This window comes from Chenopodium album, chromosome 6 (genome assembly GCF_948465745.1).
Source record: "Chenopodium album chromosome 6, dcCheAlbu1.1, whole genome shotgun sequence".
Lineage (NCBI taxonomy): Eukaryota > Viridiplantae > Streptophyta > Magnoliopsida > Caryophyllales > Amaranthaceae > Chenopodium > Chenopodium album.
In genome coordinates this window covers 1,924,205-1,946,522 of record NC_137839.1, presented here as the reverse complement: position 1 = coordinate 1,946,522, position 22,318 = coordinate 1,924,205, and the positions used below count along the sequence as shown (strand labels likewise).

Genomic DNA, 22,318 nt, shown 5'->3' with positions numbered 1-22,318 from the left:
TCAAGCCTACCACGAACATTTATGACAACATATAGTGATCAAATCCAAACGGCATTATATGACCCCGAGATGTATCTCCTAAAATCTCAAGCCTTTTCGACACCTGGCCTCGAAACCTCAAAAATTTCTCAAAAAACATGGATAGCCTTCAATTTTGGAATTTTTTAACTTTTTTTTGCACGGAAATAAAAATTGCCGAAATGTTTACCATATTCCCTAATACCCTCAGAGAGTCCAATTGGGTAGGGTGAACCATCCAATTTGCTTTTAAACGGCCAATTTACTAGTTTACAACTTGCACTGATTTCATTAACTCAAACCTACCATGAACATTTATGACAACATATAATGATCATTTATGGTTCCAAACAGCATTATATGACCCCGAGATGCATTCCCTAAAATCTCATTTCTTTTCGACACCGGGCTCCGAAACCTTCGAAATTTCTAAAAAAGCATGGATATTAGCCTTCAATTTTTGAATTTTTTTGACTTTTTTCGCAAGAAAATAAAAATTTCCAAAATGTTTACCATGATCCCTAATACTCCCCGGGAGTCCAAATGCCTTGGTGGAACCATCCAATTTGCCTTTAAACGGCCAATTTACCGGTTTACAACTTGCACCGATTTCATTAACTCAAGACTACCATGAACATTTATGACAACATAGAATGATCATATATGGTTCCAAACGGCATTATATGACCCCGAGATGTATCCCAAATCTCAAGGATTTTTGACACCGGGCCTCGAAACCTCCAAAATTTCTCAAAAAGCGTGGATATTAGCCTTAAATTTTGGAATTTTTTGACTTTTTTCGCCTGTAAATAAAAATTGTCGAAATGTTTACAATGGTCCCTAATACAATACTGGAGTACAATTAGGTGGGTGGAACCATCCAATTTGTCTTTGAATGGCGAATTTACTGGTTTACAATTTGCACCGATTTCATTAACTCAAGTCTACCACGAATATTTATGACAACATATAATGATCATTTATGGTTTAAAACATTATTATATGACCCCGAGATGTATCCACTAAAATTTCAAAACTTTTCGACATCGGGCCCCGAAACCTAAAAATTTCTCAAAACGTTTACCATGGTCCTAATACCCTTCGGTAGTCCAATTGGGTGGGTGGAACCACCAATTTGCCTCTAAACGTCCAATTTACTGATTTACAACTTGCACCGATTTCATTAACTCAAGCCTACTATGAACATTTATGACAACAAATTATGATCATAAATGGTTCCAAACGACATTATATGATCCCAAGATATATTCCCTAAAATCTCAAGTCTTTTCAACATAGCGTCCTGAAACCTCCAAAATTTCTTAAAAAACGTGGATTAAGCCTTCAATTTTGGAAATTTTTTACTTTTTTTCGCCCGTAAATAAAAATTGTCAAAATGTTTACCATGGTCTCTAATACCCTCCGGGAGTCCAAGTGGATGGGTGGAACCATTCAATTTGCCTTTAAACGACCAATTTATCGGTTTACAAATTGCACCGATTTCATTAAATCAAGCCTAACTCGAACATTTATGATAACATATAATGATCACATATTGTTTAAACGGCATTATTTGACCCCGTGATGTATCTCCTAAAATTTGTTACAAAACCGACTCGAAATTAACCCGACTTGTTATTGACATGACCCAAATTCAACCCGACTTGTTATTGTCCGGAACCGAATTTTACCATACCTATTACTTACCCAACCCAAAAATTCAATCCGATCTGTTACTAACCTGACTCGAAATTAACACGACTTGTTATTGACCCGACCTAAATTCAACCCAAATTGTTCCTGACCCGATTTCAAATCACCTTAAATAGAATTTAGACCTCTTTATTATTGTTGATCAAAGTATTTTGTCTTGGTAGACCAAGTCGGTCGACGCTTGCAAAAGAAAGGAGCATCATCCTCAAATTTAAGAGTTAAATATAATATATATTTGTTGTATGGTCAAAGGAGATAATTATCTTCCTAAATTATAGACTATAGTTCCCTAGTATATTGTCATATATATTATAGTCAAAGTAAATAATTAGCTTGATAAAAATGATAATAATCTATTTATATTTAGTTGAACCCAAATATGACTTGACTTGGAAATGACCCGACCTGATTATAACCTGCTAATTATTGACTTGAACATAACCCGACTTGTATCTGAGAATGGCCCGACTTGGAAATGACCCAACTTGATTATAACCCGCAAATTATTGACTTGAACCGAACCCGAGAATGATCCGACTTGAAAATGACCAGATCTGATTATAATCCGCAAATTATTGACTTGAACCGAACCCGACTCAAACCCGAGAATGACCCGACCTGATTCTAACCCGCAAATTATTGACTTGAACCGAACCTGACTCGAACCCTAGAATTACCCTAACCCGAATTAAACCCGACCTATTGTTCACCCAACCTGTTATCAACCCGGCCTAAATTCAACCCAAACCCGATAAGAAGTATGACTCAACGCAACCCGACTCAAGCATGACCCAACCCAAACCCGACCCGCATAGGTTATGGAACTAATCTGAAATTCTGGATTAACAAAATCAAATTCCAATTGCTTTTACTACTGTAAGCAAAAAAAATGTCTGTCAAAAATATTTAAATGTAAATGTACTAAATGTCAAACTTGTGTATAGATTATAAGTACCCAAATATAAAAGTAAAAGATTTACAATTTTAAAAAATGCGAAGTACTAAATAATTCAGGTAGTGACAACTGACAAGTGAGAATAAAACTACCAAGAGAAACAGTTTTTTGATGTTCGAATCTATTTAACAAAAACAAAATTACTCGAATTCGCAGAAAGCCCATTTACTATGGATTTTGAGCTTTCAAGTTTCACTATCTCGAATTTTGACATCAAAATGGAGTTTATATGATATACAACAAAGTCATGCATATATATAGCTTTTCCATATCACTGAAAAAACATTTCGTGTCTATCTAGTTCCAGACACCGAATAAGAAGCCTAGTCCTGTAGTGTGGTTGACTGGTTGCCCATATGTTTAAAGAGTAAACATCGTAATCAGCAGATATGTCTGAATAGTTTTTCAGGAAGCCAAAAAAGGCCAGTGCATCACCAGATCTTCTTTTTGACCCAGAAGAGTAGCACCACAACTCCGATTACAATTGCTACAGGCGCCCATTTCCGGATCAGAGCCTACAAATTCACAATAGATCAATATATAATATTTGAACATACTACTTCCATTCGACAAATAACTGCCAACATTTTTTATAAAGGGATAACAGTTTTCTCACATAGGTAGTTAACAAGAAAAAGATGTGATCTGCATTTAGTCATTAGGTTCAAAATCTGCAGCAGTACTTTAAAAGTTACAGATTAGAAGACCTTTAGTGCTGTAAAAACTAACCTGTCGATTTAGGTCTTTTGCCTTATCAGCGTAAATCCGTGATTCAGATGTTAAGCGGCTTGACATTTCGCTGACCTCTGCAGAAGTGAATTAAAAATGATTTAAACAACACAGAGCAAGACATTAGGAGTAGATATACACAACTTATCTCAGCCAATAGCTAAGGAATTTTTTTATCAAGCACCCCCAGAAAAAAGAACAAAGATACCATAGTGATACCAATTAAAGTGCAAACTAACAGTAGGAGGTGAACAAAAAAGCTGATTCGCCTCAAAAGAGAAGGAAAAATAATCAGTTACGCTAAATAATGGCAAAAGAAACATTTAAAACAGTTCACATAGACAACATAGCAACAACTAAGCAAGGTAAAGGAGTGACAAACAGGAACACACACAAGCATGCAATGAAGCAGAACAAGAGCGAAAATTAAGCTAGCTAGCTAGCAAGCAAGCAAACAAAGAAGCAAAAAAGTATCAATGGCCTGCCAAATATGGAAATATGTTATGAACAAACTCACCAAGAATTATTTTCTATTATTGGAAAGCACACACATAAATGCATTTTCAGCTGCCTTCCAACATAATAGATTATCACCATCCTAATTTGCAAACAATTCCCACAGGTGTCATCTATGGCCTTATGGAGAAAATCTTAGCTTCAAAAAAGATGTTTATCAATTGAAAATCAATTCAGTTCACCATACAGAGAGGCAGCAAAAAAGAAACCACCCCTGAAATGTTCAGCCATGGTCCCCGTCCAAAAAGAGCAAAAATGTTTACAATTTTTTTCCACATATTCCCAGTTATGAAGTATTAAATATCGAATCCCTTCCCCAGCCTTAAATTTCCCAAATTAATTTCAAATAAGGCAAAAAATGAACAGTTACAACTTGAGTTGGCTTGAATAAGTAGGCATACAGAGCTAAAAAGTTTATTTACATGCATTCTAGATTTTGATTTCAGGTTTAAATCCAACAGTTTACACTACATAAATATTTCTATGGACACCTAATTCCTTCATAGGCCTACAGCCAGCAATTAATTCATTTCACATCCTTTGGCATGCAAAACTTGCATTATTTCATATCCAATTAATCGAAAATGCCATCTTCTAATTCGGTTGCCATGTCCCATACGGCCATACCTGTATAACCATTTAAAGACAAATCGCTTGTTCATAATATAACCAGAATCTAAGCTAAAGAATCAAAAAGTGATGTCATAAAACGTGTTCATGGTCCAGTGCCAAGAAAAATATCATCAATTTTACATCCAGATCATTTATTCTTCATTGCAAGGCACAGCTATTTTAAAGACTCCTTGATTATAAGTTTTATACCTTGATACCATGGAGAGAGAGAGAGAGAGAGAGATGAACAGGAGATTTAGCATTGGCCCAAAATATATATATATATATATATATATATATAACCCAGAGAAAGTGACAGTAAATTTCATACATCTATGCCTAAGGACTATGGAGTTTGAAGTAAAGGGAAAAGAGCAATTCAACAACAGCAACTCTTCCTATCAATTACTAGGACGGCATTCATAAAAGATAGTATCAAGAAAAGTGAAAATGATACTTAGAGATAGCTAAGCTTAGAATGAAGTACTTTGTTTTCAAAACAAAGTTGGAAAGGAGGCAAGTGAGGGCTGAGGCAACTAGTCTACAAGCTAAAATTGGAAAAAAGTAAACTTCCATGGAGATAATCAGACTTCAGGCATAATTCATCCATGAGAAAAGCTAAGAGGAGAGGCACAACCTTCCAAATTGTTCCTAGAGCAGCTCACCAAGAGAGAGTTCGAAGTAAAATTGCTACATACAGAAGGTCTTGCCTGCGGTTTTAAGTAAATTATGTCAAAGAAATAAAACATCAACCCCCCCCCCCCCCCAAAAAAAAAAAAAAAAAAAAAAAAAACAGTAATCTGCATACATATTCTAGGACAACTATGCTAGACAGTACTACAAGCCTACAATACCTTCAGCTTATAGGTCAACACCACGCAACACTATTCTATTGACTCTTATCCAACCCATCCCAAACACCAGAAGAACTTGATGATTTTGCAGATAGTTAATGTGCAAAGAAGAATGATGGTCTAGCATGCCCTTCCTCTCCACAGCTATGAGCTATCTTGGTATCTTATTCAGAAAACAGCCTAACAAGAATACTAGTCTTACTTCAAGCAATGCTATCAACTATTCTATGTTTTATTATTCACTGCAAACTCTCATGCACTCTCCAGTTTCATTGCTCAAAAACAAGAACTAATGTACACAATTTACCATGTCACTCGAAAGTCCATTCATGGGTAAGGTATCCTAGGATATTTCCAGTCAAATCTAGGAAACATCTGTCGTAAAAGCCTAGCTTATTGCTGCGGTATAATATATTGGAAGCATTGCAAACAAAGTTTCAAGATCTGTTGAGCAGAAAAAGGTTCAGGAAAAGAAATTATGTGTTGGGCATGTGTGACTTACGGTCCAATTTTTCTCCAACACCAAGGACTTCTTGCACATTTCGGGTCATGATTTGGTGCACTTCATAGAGTTCGTCATTCAGTTTGGAAATGTTCCTCTGGGTACGGGTATCCTGGTACAACTTCTTTGTTCTCTGTATAAATGTATCTTTAGAAGGAAACAATAAATATTATGAAAAAATATAATTAGTGGCACAGTTTCTTGAAGTCATGAACCAAAAGCAAATGCAAATACAAACAGGACATTAACTAATTAACATACCAAACTTAATGAACGCATAAGGTCTAGCAGCAGTTTCTATCTGATTCCCATTTACACGCTCAAATTCACTCTTGAGATCTTCCAGGTACTGAAATGCAAGCTTCTTTGGGTAAGCCCGATCACACATTGTCAAATAACAAACAGGGCCCTCAATGATATAGCTGTTACCCAATGTTAAGGTCATACTGAAATCAAAATATCCTAGCACTAGTTTGTCACGGCAGTATCAGACTATCAGCTAAAGAGGGAGAGCACATTGGCAGGATTAACCATCATAATAATGTACGATAGTTGCATTTCAACACTTCAAAGGAGAAAAGAAAGCCAAACATTGAACAGTCAATATATACACAACATTTGCTAACAATCAGTAAAGGAAATTTAACTGGCATGGAATCAAGGATAATATGGGAAAAAGCTGCAGATAGCAGGCCTAATGCCACAGAAAAGGTTCCGATAGTAAGAAGTCTCAGACCAAGCTACACAAGCGCACTTGAATATGATCAACGTGTGTTTTTTTCTTTTAAAACAAAGACACCTCCATATTTTATTAATTGGAGAAAAAGGCACAAGCATAGAAGCATAGGCAGAACACTCTAATTTTAAAGAAGATGTCAAATGGGTCCATAACTCCATAATCAGTAAATCACCAGGGACCAGCAAATTCAGCACTGAAGATTCACTTTGGTTTTTCTTGGTAAAGAGAGAACAGAAGGGAACAAGTCCCTTGTTTGGATAACAGGTTGGGGCTTGGGGGAGAGATTCATTGTCCCTTGCCTTAAATAAACATCATCCCTCCGAAAAATAGAGAGATTTGGAGAAAAAATTGAGCTCCACATTCCCCTTCCCTTTTTCCCCTACCCTTCCATCTCTTTCCCTCTGCTTCAATTCCTCTTTTATCTAGCTATCCAAACAAGTGTGAGTAACTGAGTACACATGAGACAATATTCTCTACCTACATAGTAATCTTTTATAAGAAACTAACTAAAGCAAGATTAACACATCAACCGGCACACCAATACAAACAGCCTACATCTGATGCAAAACTCATTCCTGTTTATCAATAAAAAGCATTCAAACAATTAACAGATACGGAGTAACTCGTTCTCACACAAAAACAAAAGGCAAGACCAAATAAACAGAATCCAGACCTCAGCCAATAAGGCCATAGGCCTAACTCAACAACAACAACAATAGCACAATGTAGCTCCCGCAGGGTAGGATTTAGAGAGATCAACATATGCTACCTCACTAAAAGGAATTCTCTATCCCAAATTAACATCTCATTTAGGAACACATAGTCGCACAAATTTCTCATCTTGCCATATCACCAATCTACGTTGATTATTGAAATTCGGTTGATCAGATGACAAAACCAAAAGGACACTTTATAAGGGGGCATACCATACGAAACCACGACCTTATCCCATACCAACTTAGACTGGTTAAACAACTGCCATCGATCAACCCATAAGTACTACTCATCATCAAAACACCATCAATAAGACTCATTCTTCCTATAATTCATGATTAGCAAAATACAACAATCAATACCCGAAGCAAACATAAGAGAAAGATACGAGCATCCCAAGCTCTCATCTCCCTCCTACCGCCGCCTCCCTCCAATTTTCAACCAATTTACAAGCACCTCATCAACACAAGCCATAACTGCATATAGTGCAATTCAAATCCAAATGCTCCTCTTCCTAAAATTCATATACTACACCATTACACAAAGCGAAAAAGAGAGAGATTACGGAATCCCAAACACTCGTACCCCCGACCGCCATCTCTCTCCCATTCCTAACAATTAACAACCAACAGAACAACACAATTAACATCTACACAACTACAATGCACTCAACTTCACACATTGCATGTAATCAATCAAAAATTGCTGGAAAAAAAATGAAGGATACTGAAATATGTAAGGTCCACTCTCAACAGACATTCTAGAAGGATCATTTTGACCTTTCGAAAGATTTTTGAACAAAGCTTTGATTTGCTGCTTGTAATATTCAGCATCTTGCACATCACGCCCATCATCTAATCCTTCTGCTAATGGTAGACCATCCATTACTCGAGCAATCATCGTTAACTTCACCATTTTTTCCTACTTTAATCAACTGCAAATCAAATCAAATCGCAACAAAAATCAAATCAAATGAAAAAGATTTCGAAATTTAACAAATTAGGGCTTCAAATTTGGGGAATTTCAACCAAAATGATGAACATTTAAATGTAAATTCGAAATGAATTCCAATATTATTACCTGAAACAAAATTCAAATCGATGATCTTCAGATCTCTGAGCTTAGAATTCGTGAAGATCTCGGAGAATTGGAAAAACGTGGTTGATTTTTCCGAAGGAAATGAACATAAATATTTTGTAGGGTTTTAAGTTTTTTTTTTTAATGAAAAAAACATTAAAAAAAGAATAAAAGAAAAAGAGAAAAAAAAAAAAACAATTTTAATCACTCGTAATCCAGAAAAAGCAGTAAAAAGAAAAAGAGCAGGAGAAAGAGGAAAAATACAATAATTTAATTTTGAGGATTACATTTTTTTGGTTGGACCCTTTGGGTTTTTGGGCCTTTGGGCTTAGGCTTTTTGACCCATTAATTTACGTGGATGAATACAAGTCTTTTCGCTTAATAAATGGATTGGGTTAGTGTTGAAAGTTAACGATGATTGCTAAAAATTGAGTAAGAATTCGAAATTTAACAAATTAGGGCTTCAAATTTGGGGATTTTCAACCAAAATGATGAACATTTAGCTTTTTAGCACAGTTTAAAGACATGAAGTAGCATATACACGTTAATTCTTCGTAGCTTTAATATTCTAGCAAGTTAAGGATTGGTCAAGAATGAATTGACCAAATAATATAATGAATCTAGGATAATAAATAATCTCTAGTTTTAATGGATAAGTATCTTGAAAATATTACTTTAACATCTTTAACTAGTCAACCACCCTAGTGATTTTTATTAAAGTTGTGTTAGTATCAGGGATTTTAATACGATTTATCACGTAGGTCAAGTTGTTGTCACGGGTTTTCAACACATTTAATATCTCATCTTTTACCTCTAATCACAAACGAAGGGTAGTCTACTAATGTTGAACCTCATGTTTTGCTTATACTTATATCGACTCGTTTTGAAAAATAGAAAATACAATAAACACCTAATAAGTTTGAGAAACTCACTCCTTGTAGTCTTGTACCAATATTCCAAATGTTTTGGAATAGAATTTCCATTGTTACATAACTTATGTTCGATCTACCTCCTATTCGGATTCGGATCTATTTTATCGGATTCGGATTTGGACTAATTTTAAACGGATTCGAAACGGATTTTTTCCTTCGGATCGGATCGGATTTGAATCGAACTCGGATTAAATTGTCATCCCTATTCATAAGTGGTATTCAGAACTCTCTCTCCTATTCTTTCTTAGATACCTTGGGCAGTTAGGCCCAATTTGCAATCTTCACCGAGCAATCAAATAAGCCTTGTCCCATAGTTTGATAGCCCATGTCAGGAATAGTCCAATTGGCTAACGCTTTCTTTTGGATTTGTTTATGTTCTAACTGTTACAAAACAAATAAATAATTAAATACATAAATAAATAGATAAATAAATAAATGATTATAAATCAATAGCAATAAAATTGGTCCTACTTTTACATTAAAATAATATCATCAATCGCGTGAAAAATTATGCTAATCCTTATTGGTCATTTTATTGATATGGACAAGATTAATGTCAATTTCAAATATAAGGTTTTTTTTTTTTTTTTTTTTTTAGGTATAACAAATTGTCATTGTACAAAACCTTAAAAAAAACATGACCCATAAACTATTTTACAAATCTAGAATTTCCCAAGAACAATGATCAAACTCTAAAATGATCCCAATGCAAAGGCCAAAGTTATTCACCATCATATTTGATTTTGGTGTTCTTTTAGTGGTATAGCTAGTACAAAACGATAAAAGAAAGTGCTAAATTATAGGTGTTGAGTGATTTGAGTCCATTTAAGAACATTTGGGCTTATATTATAATTTTATAAACTATATTATCTTAAATAAGTGCAACGGTAAGCAATAATCTTGTAGATGTTGTGGTCCAAGCTAGGTAAGATATTCAATCAACAATTCTTACGTAATTTTAATTTTCGCATATAAAACATGCATATGATGCCAATTTCTTAACCACGGATTTTCTAACTTCCAAGGTATGGAGTAGAACATTGCAAGAATTTGGTAGTATATAAATATATGGATGGATTAGCCTCATTAGAAGTTTCTTACACGTCCGTTTTATATTTTTTGCAATTTTAGGATATTATTTGTGAGATATAAAATATTTAAAGTTGCAAAAAATATAAAATAGAGGTGGTATTTATGTTTTCGTTAAAGCTCGAATATAATATGATTTACCATGTACAAGTACAAATAATTGAATAATGAATTGTACTCTATACTTACCACTCCACAATTTTCAAGCTTACATCTTATCCCTATTTTTTCTACCAATTAAATTACGTTGTAAGATTGTGAAGTCAATTTTTGGAGTTGAGATATACTGTTACTTGAGATGGAAATTTCGTTAATACAATTAGTTAATTGTGAACCACTAAAATTACACCTTACTAAAATAATAAGTCAAAGATGAAAATTTAGGTACACTTTTATGAAAATTTCTTAATCATCCTAAAATTTTGACATTATTATTAACCAACATATAATTATTGGATTAATATTAAATTGAGAAATAAAAGCTTCAACAATAATACAATATGACGAAGATGTTTCTGATGTGCAAAAGTATCAACGACAAAAAATATCATTGACAATAAGCAAAGCCTTTTGCTTTTGTATCACACTCTAATAATACTAATAATCATCAATAATAAATTACTAACAATTCATCATACATGTATAAACACTGTAACGTACATACATCAAACCTAAAGTGTGAAACACAACATTAAAAAATCAAAATAGAAAAATGTTGGATTATAATAGAAAATAATAGTAAAACAAATGTAAATTTCATAATCCCTCCGTATTTTAATAATTACTCTTATCAAATGTAATTATATTTTAAATTTTTAATAAGTGTTATAAAGTACAATTTTATTTTATTTTTTGCTAAAAATCTACATTTTTTTCTCCTACATTCATTATTTTTCAATAGATTATTAACCCCTTATCTTTCTACAACGCAGTAATACAAAATTTTAATACTCCAAATACTTCATTTATCTATTATTTTATTTAAATCAAATAAGTTGTACAAAATTATACTACATATGTCGATCAAAATATAACACTTAATAAAATTAATAAAATAAAAAGGGTTTACTATATTCCAACAAAACGTTGCATCAAAAACTTTTCCAATTAAGGAAAAAATAAATTAATAAAAATGGAAGTTCCTATACTAGTATACGTGGCGAATGGAGGGTAACCAACAGACAAACGAATTTTCTTCGAAAGCGTGAGAGACTTTTCTTCATGTGAAAAATTGGCAAGGTCAGCCAACGAACTCATTTATAGTGTTTTATGTCTCAACCATGCCATCTGTTAGCAAAGCAGAATGTATATTAATTACCACCATACTTGTTTAGTTGTTTAGATGTTTTTTGTTCGTTATTATTGTTGCGAGTTTTCATTCTCTTCCCGTGTTTTCGCTATGACTGAATTAAGATGACTTAAACTAACATACACAAGTTATTTCAATTCACTATAATTGCATCATACATTCATACTAATCAATGCGGCACAACTTAGCAACAAAGCGAGTTTGCTTGAAATCTTACATATGTTGAATGGAAAGTTTATTTGGCAATTAGCGTGTCGCTAGCTCGTTGGAGACACTCTTATGAGATGTTAATCTTTTAAATGTATGAATTCCTCTACTCCTTTTGTACTTCACTTCCGCCTAATTAAAATCAGCAACGATTTAACTTTAATGATTATTTGCTATCACATAATTAAAACGAATTGATATACATACAACATACATACATTGTTTCAATATACGGAGTAATTGTGTCACTTGTATATTGAAAGTTGAAATACTAAGTTTTGCTTGGTGGGGAACTCACCTTGTCACAAGTTCGAACCCTACTAACTACAAAATACTTGGAAGTAGGGGAATTCCCTTACCTCCCTCGTCTACTCTCAAGCGCTGACCTGTAGTGTTGGACTGGCTAAAGTTGTAAGAGTTGTTGGTTTAATAGTGTCTTTCATCTTACCTTTTAAAATAAAATACTAGTAAATTGAATGTCGAAATCAAAGTTATACACTTAAAAAATTAAAATCCGACCTCATAGTTTTATGCAATGTTTATCTTATAAAAAACTAAAATCAAAATCCGCCCTCATAGTGGCCTAAATAATCAAGTTTTGTATAACTTGAAAATTATATGATTAATTATCTTTTGAAGTCTCAAAACCAAAAATTGAAAACGGGTATATGTAGTAGACCAATCCATTTAGATGACTAATCAAATAAACAACGTATAAATCTTAATTAATATACATTTCTTTTTCCTAATCCTTTTCTTTACTAGTACTTTAATGATTTAATCCAAAACTTTAGGAAAAAAATTTGGACACTTGTCAAATAAATCATCATAACGTGTAAACATATGAATAGCCCAAATAAGATTTTTGGTAGAACCAAAAACGACGTATCATCGTTTGATGTTGACTTTTGTTTTAGAATGGGGTCCACAGTAATGAGCTGTTCTGTTGTGCACTCAATAGAAATTCACTTTAATTACGAAACGAAACGTTTTTTTTAAATGAACAAAATTGAACCGTCCGATTTGGAAGTACATTGTACAAATGGACAATTAAGATTGAAGCTATTTAAAGTTTTTTTTGAAGTTTTTTTTTAGCCTAGGTTTAGAGGGTAGGCGATAAGCAAAAGGTGCCAAGATATAAACTTGACTTATGAAAAGTAAGGTCAAGTTAAAAAACGTTTTGTGGGCCCTTGATGCTTTTGTTATATGACACGTACCCTAGTTATATATTTTGGAATCCAAAGGAAGATTTAAAGAATGAGTGAAAATCTTGGTCATCACTCATTTACTGGTTACATTATTGTGGATACCTTGGATATATGGGTTAATAATGGTAAGGCTCTGTTTTTTTTTTTTTTTCAAGTTTATGAGTAGATATCATCAAATTATTATTACTCAACATAGCAAATAAAGGCGTAGCCAGGAATTAAAAGCTGACGGGGCAAAGATTCTTGTATTTTCTAGGGCTAAAATACATTCGTGTTAGGATTTGACAATATTTCTACTGTATACAAAATTTAAAGTTCATCTTTTAACTTTTTTTTTTTTAAAAAAAAAACAAAGTTCATCACTTTACCTTAACATTATAACAAATCACAAGATCACAAAAATAAAATAGTGTCCATATTTGTTTTATTATCAATATAAAATCACTAAAAACCATTGATAAATCATACGGAGTAAGGGTCTGCTCTTATACGATTATTTTCAGTTCAGTTCAGCTCTAATAAGTTCAGTTCAACTTAACTCTAATAAGTTCAGCTCAGTTCAGCTCTAATAAGTTTATTTCAATTCAGTTCAGTTCAGTTCAGTTCTAATAAGTTCAGTTCAGCTTAGTTCAGTCACTGAGAACATGCCTGTCTCATTTCTTGAAGTTGGCTATTCTACAACTAGAGTAAAACAATAAGAAGATTGGTTGAGCTCCCAAGAGGTCCACATACTCAAGGCTCAAACACACTTCTTTACTATCCTTAATTAAGATTTCCAATCTCTTAAATACCTGGTTAGAAACGAATACAAATGTGTATATGAATCAGATCTTTCCACAATTTGAAAATTAGAGTTCAATCACGACATTTGATTGCAATCAATGTCACAAAAGCCATTCCATTTCAAGAGATTGGACAAGTCTCCCATGGATGTGATGCATGGAGATTGGAGATACATTCAAGATCAAGTTTTTATTTCAGATTATTGTATATATCACGTAAAGATAAATTATACCTCTCATTCCTATTATTTGTAACGATTTGATATAAACTGTAAGTGAAAAACGTTTAATTATTGCAAACAATATGAAACAGACTTAGTATTATTGGTCAGTATTTTATCATGAATTCTAACGCGAAAGAACATTTTTTTTTCAAAAAAAAAAGTTCTTTAGATGCATCATTATCTAATATTTTAATAAATTAAGGGTAATAATATACTTCTCCCGTTTTTATTTTATTGCACCATTAGGACTTTTACACTATTCACTTAAACTTCTTTGACCATCATTTTTGATTTATCCATTCGGAAAAATATAGTCATGTGGGATCTAGTTAGATTCGTCTCGAAATCTTCTTTTCAAATATCAATTTTTTATAATTTTTACAAAAGTATAATTGAAGCTATTCATAGCAAAAAAAAATACGTTGGCAAGCGTGAAATCCCTCATGGTGCAATAAAAAAAGAACGGAGGAAGTATGTAACCATTAGCATTATGTATAACTGTATAAGCATTCAATATACTCCCAAAATGGAGTTAAGCTGAGAATTCATGATTAAAATGATGTGCAGATCGGTATAATTGATGTTAAACTTTTCTCAATCTTTCCTTTTTGAGTTTTTTTATTTTTTTATTTTTTTATTTTATATATACCGCTTATGCCTGTGTTTATCATTTTTCATTAATTTTTTTTAGGGAAATAGGGAATTTGTTTGTATTTTAAGGAATGAATACGAAATTATATTTCTAAAAAAGAAAAAAAAAAATTAGTCTACGAAAGTGTCGTGTAAATTGTGACGACTGATTGCTGATTGGAGCACAAAATCACGATCTTACAAAAAAAAAAAAACCGACATTAAATTAAAACTAAGAAAAAGAAAGAAAAAAGACACGTGGCGTAGACAAGCCAAAAAGCAGCTGAAATAACAAGTACGACTTTTCACTATTCCCCAAAATTTAATCATCCCAAATTAATTTCAAGTCATTTTCCATTTTTATTCAAAAATTATAAAAAATAAAAAAAAATCCCCAAAATTAAAAAACCTACTTTCTCTCTCCTCCACGTGCCCTTTCCTGATTCGTCAATCCCCCACCCCCCCCTTTTCTTTTCTTCATTTTTATTCTCCCCTCTTTCCTTCTCCCTTTCCTCTCTTCTCGTCTCCCAACTTTCTCTCTCCTCTTCCTTTCTCTCTCTACTTTCTCTCTCCTCCCCCATCAATGGAATCCTCTTCCTCCGACGAGAGCTCCATGTTCTCCGGCGAAGAAGCGTTGACGTCATCATCATCTTCGTCGTCGTCGGCGATGAGCAGCGGAAGTTCCGGCGAGATTTCGGAGACAGTAGTTGGAATCTCCGGCGAATCTCCGGCGAGAGAGAAGTGTGTTGGGAGACATGATAGGGTTACCTGGGGATATACCTGTGTAATTGGTCGGAGAGCTGAAATGGAGGATGCTGTTGCGGTGGTCCCTGGGTTTGTCTCCAGCACGTGCTCTCACGTGGGTGGTTGTACTGCTCCTGCTTCTAGAACCTCCCTTGAACTCTCTCCTCTTCATTTCTTCGGTGTTTTTGATGGTCATGGTGGTCCCGAGGTATTCTTCCTTCTTTCTCTTCTTCCCAATTATTATCACTCTTTTTTTTAAAAAAATTATTACTATTATTATACAAATGGAGTTTTATAATATCGTGAGTTTTGAATTACTGTTATTAACGGCTTGTTTGGTAGGCGGTAATAAATAATCGTAGTAATGATTTATCATCTACGATACGAAGTATGAAACTATGATGCAAATGTTATTTTAGTGTGAATTTTGGGGTTTGGTGTGAAATTCTGATATAAATATTGTAGACTTTGGTTTCTCATTGCAAATCTTAGATGATTTTTGGAATTTGAGTATTCTAGTGTAGATCAGGCGATCAGGATGTGTAGTTAGTAATGTTTTCGAGGGATTGAATCCCAATCTCGTCTTCATCATTGCTCTTTGTAGCTCGTTCTAAACCTAAAGAACGCTAAATAAAGAATAAGCTGTGGGTGTTCTATGAAACATGATGATCAAATTTGGTGTATTTTTACGTGTATGAATAGAGAAATACGCGAAGAAATCAGTTAGTTTGAATTTTTTTTATCAGGAAGAAGACATTTTCGTGAGTGTCTAGTTGGTGCAATGATTGAAATTTTGTTGAAAATCTAGGAACTGCCTCCAATAATCACATATGAAACTTGGCAATGGTAATAAGTTGAAATTTTACTTAATTGATTCATGCGGTTAACTTTATTATTTACTACGTATAAGGAGTACCAATCATGATGCTTATACCCTTGCGCGTTATGGGAATAGGATTTAAATGGCCTTAACGGCTTAACCTTAGGTAGAATTGGAATTGCGGGTATACTATGTTGCAGTGATGAAGTAGATGACAGGCTTGACAGCTGCTGAGTAATTGGTCTAATCAATTGCGGAAATCTGCCAAAAAATGACTTCTTTGGATGGAAGAAAGAACAATCTTGGTTGATCCTTGAATCCTTGATTGATATTGTTAAACATATATGTACTTAATTATTAGCTTGAACCAATTTATGTTGGGATTGGTGTGTACCGTAAAGATTCTTTACCTGAATAATCAGAGAGGATTTTAAATTGCTGTTTTGTGATCTTAAATATAGTAGCCGGTAAACTATTGGAATATAGATTTTTTTGCATCCTGTTATTGGTCTATGAGCATGATGACAAGTTGTTGAGCTTTGTTAAGGTCAAATTAAATAGAACTGGTACCTTTATCCCGCAGCAGCCCCGTGTTATTGTTCCAGTCCTTAGACGTTGGCTATTGGTTCCTTGGACTTGCCTTTTCTTTCCGTTTCCTCCTTTAAGTATCTTATTACTGTGTATTATTTCGTAATATCTTGTTTTCAGAACCTCTGTAGTTTCTAACCTTGTGGCAACCTGGATCCTGTTTTAGCTGTACATCAGTCGGAGCAGGATAATTTTGTTCCCTTTTTCTGGTGTATATTTTTTTCCCTTGTTTGAAAGGTGTGTAGTTTGGTTTCATGCTTAAAATTTAAAAGCTTCATTATTTGGTAGTTTCTTGGGTTGTACGCGTGCTCATTCGTGGTAGACCTGAAAGTTTAAATACCAGTTATAAAATAGGCTAGTCATCTTTTAAAAATAAAAATTTATGGTAAGCTAGTGTTTTCAATGGTAAAATAACAGGAACCAGCGAGGATATAGTAAACGACAAATCTAGACTTACTAATTATGTGTATTCTATGTTTAGATCTTTTCTTATTTCTCAAAAGTTGACTGAGCTGATCTCTTTCCGCTTCTGGTTGGATGTTGATTAGCTTAAGATTAAACAAATGCTAAAAGTATATGACCAGAAATTTGGTATTGTTTAAGCTAATTAAACATCTAGACTCATACGTGGCAAGCAATTAAGGAGGTCCATGAAAGTTCATTAGAATACAATAACATAGATAATCTTTTTTCTGGATGTGGATGGATCTAAATCTCTCCATTAAGAGAGCCACCTTGATTGCTTTTTAGCTTCCAACTGCTACATGTTTATGATGGCTTTGACCAACCCAACACGATGTTCCAGCTAATATGAATATTAGGAAGGTTCCTATGAAATTTAATATCTCCATTTTATTAACAATTAAGCAGCAAAGACATATACTATATAAATAATCGGAAGTCTACATATCTTTACAATTTTGTTGAAAGTGTGAAGAAGGAAATTCTAGAGTACTCCATATGTTCTTATACTTTGTAAAATTATGTAAATAAAAGTCTTTGTAAGAGAACATTCGGAACAATATCTTTATTCACAGCTAAAATCTGTAATTCACGGTTTTGTATAGGTGGATGTACAAAATATATATTTGGTTACATATTAGATTTGACTTAAAGTTGATATTCTAAAGATGAATATTATAACAAATCTCACAAGATTCCACTTGACTGCATTTTTTATACATCTATATCACCAAACAGGGTAAAATTTTCTAATTTTGAAAATACACCCCTGACATTTTAAGCAGGTAAAGTAGTAAAATTATAGAGGGAGTAATATGTTTATAAATAAATATAGCTAGCTCATCTAGAGAACTCGTTTTTATTTTTTGTTTCCTTTTTATTTTTTTATTTTTTATTTTTTTTCCTTTCTATTGGTTATCTAAATTTTTTGGTTCAATTAGAAATGTGGCTTGTGCTATTCCCTTTTAGTTTTGATCCTGAGTTCAGCAATTGTTTTGATTGTCATCATCTTGTAAGATATACACTTGGGTATAACATGGCAAATACTGGATTATTTTAATTAATCTTTTGAAACATTGGCAAAGTGAATGTTTGATAGCTTCTATAATGAGTGCACGGAAGTTTGTCAATCATTTTCATACTTGAGACCCAGTGTGTGAAGTTTAGGCCACACAGGTCACATATACTCTGTAGATATCCACATTGCATCTCCCCCCCTCCTCTTTTCCACCCTTCCTATGGGAGAATCAATATACATAAGTGTGTTTCCATATGTTGATGTGAAAATCCTTCCTCCCTTTGTTGGCAGGTTGCTGACTTCTGTGCCGAGCAGATGCATGAGGTTATAGCAGAGGAGTTAAATGGGGAAGGAGTTGATGGATTTGAGTGGCAGAAGAAGTGGAAACAAGTATTTTCCAGTGGCTTCCGGAGAGCCGATGACAAGGTTGTCTCAGAAGCTAAAGCCTCAGAGATGGTTGGATCCACGGCTGTTGTAGCAGTTGTTTCTGGTTGTCAGATCATTTTGTCCAATTGTGGGGATTCAAGGGCTGTTCTTTGTAGAAGGACACAGACCATTCCTTTGACTGTTGATCACAAGGTGAGACAAGTTGACGCCTAATCTCTCTTATGTGTCTGATATATGCAAATGATTTCTTAGTTTAAGGGTGCTAAAAGCACCTCAGGATTAGCATTGCACAGTAAGATGTTGTCTATTCCTACAGTTAGTTGCATTTGTGGGTGCAGACTTCGCTACATGAATTGCCATTAGTTAATTTCGTCTGCTAGAGAAAAGTCAGCTGTTTTTGATAGACATTCCACATTTTAGGTGAGTGCTCTTGTAAACCTGTCCTCGTGTTCACAATGCATGCATGTCTTGAAAAATCTTGTGTTTAGTGCTAACAATTGCATGCTCATCATTGCCTGCTCTTGGTGACTGGTAGTACCTGTATAATAACTATTTAATTAGCTGTTCAATTTCGCAATTTCCTATGATTGTCACTAAAACATGTCTGTGTGTTTTACAGCCAGATAGAGCTGATGAATTATCGAGAATTGAAGGAGAGGGTGGGAGAGTCATAAACTGGCATGGTGCTAGGGTGCTTGGAGTCCTTGCTATGTCTCGAGCTATAGGTCCTTTTCTTCACTAACTCTTACGATTTTCCTTCACATGACCCGTTTAAATGTACACATTTCTTGCCAGTCATTGCAGAACTTCTTTTTATTTTTTTATTACATTGGCACAACAAACTGGAGTAAAAAAAAAAAAAGTAAAAACTGAAAATAAAATAAAAGCTGCACCTGTCATCTATTGCTGTCTCTGCAATACCAAAAATCTTTGTTGATCCCAATTCTGTGTATGTTGATAGAGAGCAATCCTTAATTCTTGTGAAGGACCAAGCTTGGTATATTTTGGCCCTGTTTTGCATTCTCGTAACTTCCTGTGGAACTTCAACAAGTCAGTATGGCTCTTGTATTTAGGAAACGCATTATCATAAGGCAATGCAATACATCATTGCGAATAAGAATTTCCCTACTAGGACAAATGAATGAAAAGGAGTGGGGAAGGAACTTAGCTCAATGAAGCCTTAGTAAGTGGATTTGGCCCTACCCTGCTTATGAATCAATAATTGCTAAGCAAAGGACTAGGCTTTTCAAAGCAGTTGCTCCCTTATAATTTCTTTGACTACAGGCTCACTTCTTTGCTTGCTGGAGTCCCTTGATTAATTTAAGTCTTTAACTACTTTCTGAGGATGCTTTAGTTTTTGATCGGAGATGGGATTTTAACTTGTACAGCTACCTGTTTGTTACTCTGGAGTTCTGACAAAGAAATAACAACAAAATCATGTCAAACCAAGTACTTCTTAATAAACCTTTTTACCAAATTGGTTGTCAGGTGGGCATAAAAGTTGTAAACCATCATCCATCGTAGAGCTTCAAGTATGTGTATCTACTCCGTACTATTGATACATAGACTGCTTGCAATTCAAGTCATTTCTTGTTCATTGTTCTTTTCTTCAAAGATATCTAAGAAACCTGGTCTCAAATACGAGCTCTCGTTCACTTAATACTCAGATTTTGAACCGTTGATTGCATTTAACTTATATATTAGCTACTTGGCTTTGCATTTGGATTCTAATGTGCTGCATTACTTCTGTTTCAGGTGATAGGTATATGAGCCCTTACATAATTCCAGTGCCCGAGATCACTTTCATGACGAGAAGTGATGAAGACGAGTGTTTGATATTGGCAAGTGATGGGCTTTGGGATGTCATGTCAAATGATGAGGTAGGCGAGGTTGCACGCCGCCTCCTTAGGCGAATGCGAAGGTCCACAGTATCCAGTGAAATTTGTCCTGCACAAGTGGTTGCTGACAATCTCAGGCAGCTTGCTATTGGGAGAAACAGTTCTGATAACATCTCAATCATAGTCGTTGATCTGAAATCGAGGAGAAGAAATCAAGCAAAGAAACAAACATAGCAGGGTATTGAATATTGATTTTCTTCATTTCTTTGAGGTCTGTTGAGAAAATATAAAGCTCCAACGAAGCTTTCTAGATATTTTTAGGCAGCCTTCATCAGCTATTATTTTCTACTGTACAAAGCTGACAATGCTGGTGAAATAGCGCTCCTGACTTTCAAAATTGTATTACTGCAAATTATTGGATCAACCCTCTATTTTAGTTGGTTTGATCCAAACTTTCCGAAAGTGGAAATGACAAAAATATGAAATAGGAAAATTTAAACAAACTATCGATGTTTAGCAATGATGCTATCATTTTTTCTGGTGTCAATGAAAAGCTGAAGACATCAAGATGTTGCCTCGGCTTCAAGCTCTGATCCTGTAAATATCAGCTGCAGCCAATTGTCGTTCATGCTCAATAATCTAACCGGATTTGAATGCCTCCCTTCAGTGTATTCATTTGCAAATTTTTTTATAGTTAAGGTCATGTATAGTTATGTACTACTAATGTAGTGAATGTTATGTAATGCTATCATGCTATGGAGTATGTGCTACTAAAACAATGTTGGAGGTATAAATCTTTTTTATAACACCATATTTTTTTTTTTCTTTTTAGTGACATTGGCTGGTTCCCTGTTTTGAATTACTGTATGTATTATCTTCCCTTTTGGACCTCTATTATTATTATTTTTTTCTTTTCTGTACAGTAGGAATTTTGTTAAAAAGGGGTGTAGGGAAGTTAGGAATTTTGTTAAAAAGGGTTGCAGAGAAGTTAGGAAAGTGATTTAACTAAGTGCTTAGAAAACTAATCATTCTCCTTTTAGCTAAACCTTCGTCTTGCGTGTTTATGGACTTCCTCTTTCACCTTAACCTCTAAAAACTTCGGATGAATTAATTAGGGTTAAACGTCTTTGGGATAGAGGGAAAAAGTAGTATGGTACTATGATAGTAGTATGAGAATAATATGAGGATATATGAGATTAGGGTTTAAGAACTTTGCAGTCAATTTTTGGAGTTTTTTAGTCTATTGAGGTCTAATAGTGACCCCTACATAGGTGTAAGACTCTAGGGTTAGGGTTTAAGTGACGTCATGTTAGGAGGTGCATGCGATAAAGAAAGTTGTGCTCAGGTGTTGTGTGCAACTCTAGCTAGGAATCTTGCGCAACAATCATGCGTGCCCGACTTATCTTGTTAAAAAATGCGGTGTAGTACAACTTACATAACTTTTGATTCAGAACTCGACATGATCAGACAAATAAGATAGCGTTGGAAGCTTTGGAGTCTACTTTCCAAATCTATCAGAGTTAGTTCAAAAGCTTTTGTGGATTTTAAGATATGATCGATTCATTAATAAGTGTGGGTTTTGGGCCTAGTTTATTGTTTTTATTATATACATTTCGTTATAAGTTAGAATTGGGCTTATAATGTAGTTGGA

At 34.1% G+C, this 22,318-nt stretch overlaps 2 protein-coding genes across 2 annotated transcripts; one reads left to right on the top strand and one right to left on the bottom strand.

Annotated features, from left to right (window-relative positions):
- Positions 1–2,763: 2,763 nt before the first annotated feature.
- On the bottom strand, positions 2,764–8,587 carry LOC145635537 (25.3 kDa vesicle transport protein SEC22-1-like). Its single transcript, XM_081686839.1, has 6 exons — positions 8,433–8,587; positions 8,080–8,286; positions 6,161–6,321; positions 5,900–6,046; positions 3,416–3,492; positions 2,764–3,201 (listed from the first exon to the last, which is right to left on the bottom strand). The coding sequence occupies exons 2-6, from the start codon at positions 8,265–8,267 to the stop codon at positions 3,118–3,120; spliced, it is 657 nt and encodes a 218-aa protein (XP_081542965.1). The 5' UTR covers positions 8,268–8,286; positions 8,433–8,587; the 3' UTR covers positions 2,764–3,117.
- A 6,725-nt stretch (positions 8,588–15,312) lies between these two features.
- On the top strand, positions 15,313–21,496 carry LOC145635536 (putative protein phosphatase 2C 6). The gene is made up of 4 exons (XM_081686838.1): positions 15,313–15,762; positions 18,734–19,021; positions 19,449–19,554; positions 20,585–21,496. Exons 1-4 carry the CDS (start codon positions 15,394–15,396, stop codon positions 20,899–20,901), a joined length of 1,080 nt encoding a protein of 359 aa, XP_081542964.1. The 5' UTR covers positions 15,313–15,393; the 3' UTR covers positions 20,902–21,496.
- The last annotated feature ends 822 nt before the right edge of the window (positions 21,497–22,318 follow it).

Coding starts and splice junctions, on each gene's coding strand:
- LOC145635536 (XM_081686838.1), top strand. CDS start 15,394: ATGGAATCCTCTTCCTCCGACGAGAGCTCCATGTTCTCCGGCGAAGAA. Junction 15,763..18,733: donor ATGGTCATGGTGGTCCCGAG/GTATTCTTCCTT, acceptor CTTTGTTGGCAG/GTTGCTGACTTCTGTGCCGA. Junction 19,555..20,584: donor TGCTATGTCTCGAGCTATAG/GTCCTTTTCTTC, acceptor CTTCTGTTTCAG/GTGATAGGTATATGAGCCCT.
- LOC145635537 (XM_081686839.1), bottom strand. CDS start 8,267: ATGGTGAAGTTAACGATGATTGCTCGAGTAATGGATGGTCTACCATTA. Junction 3,493..5,899: donor TGTTGGAGAAAAATTGGACC/GTAAGTCACACA, acceptor TCACTTCTGCAG/AGGTCAGCGAAATGTCAAGC. Junction 3,202..3,415: donor CAAAAGACCTAAATCGACAG/GTTAGTTTTTAC, acceptor GTGAATTTGTAG/GCTCTGATCCGGAAATGGGC.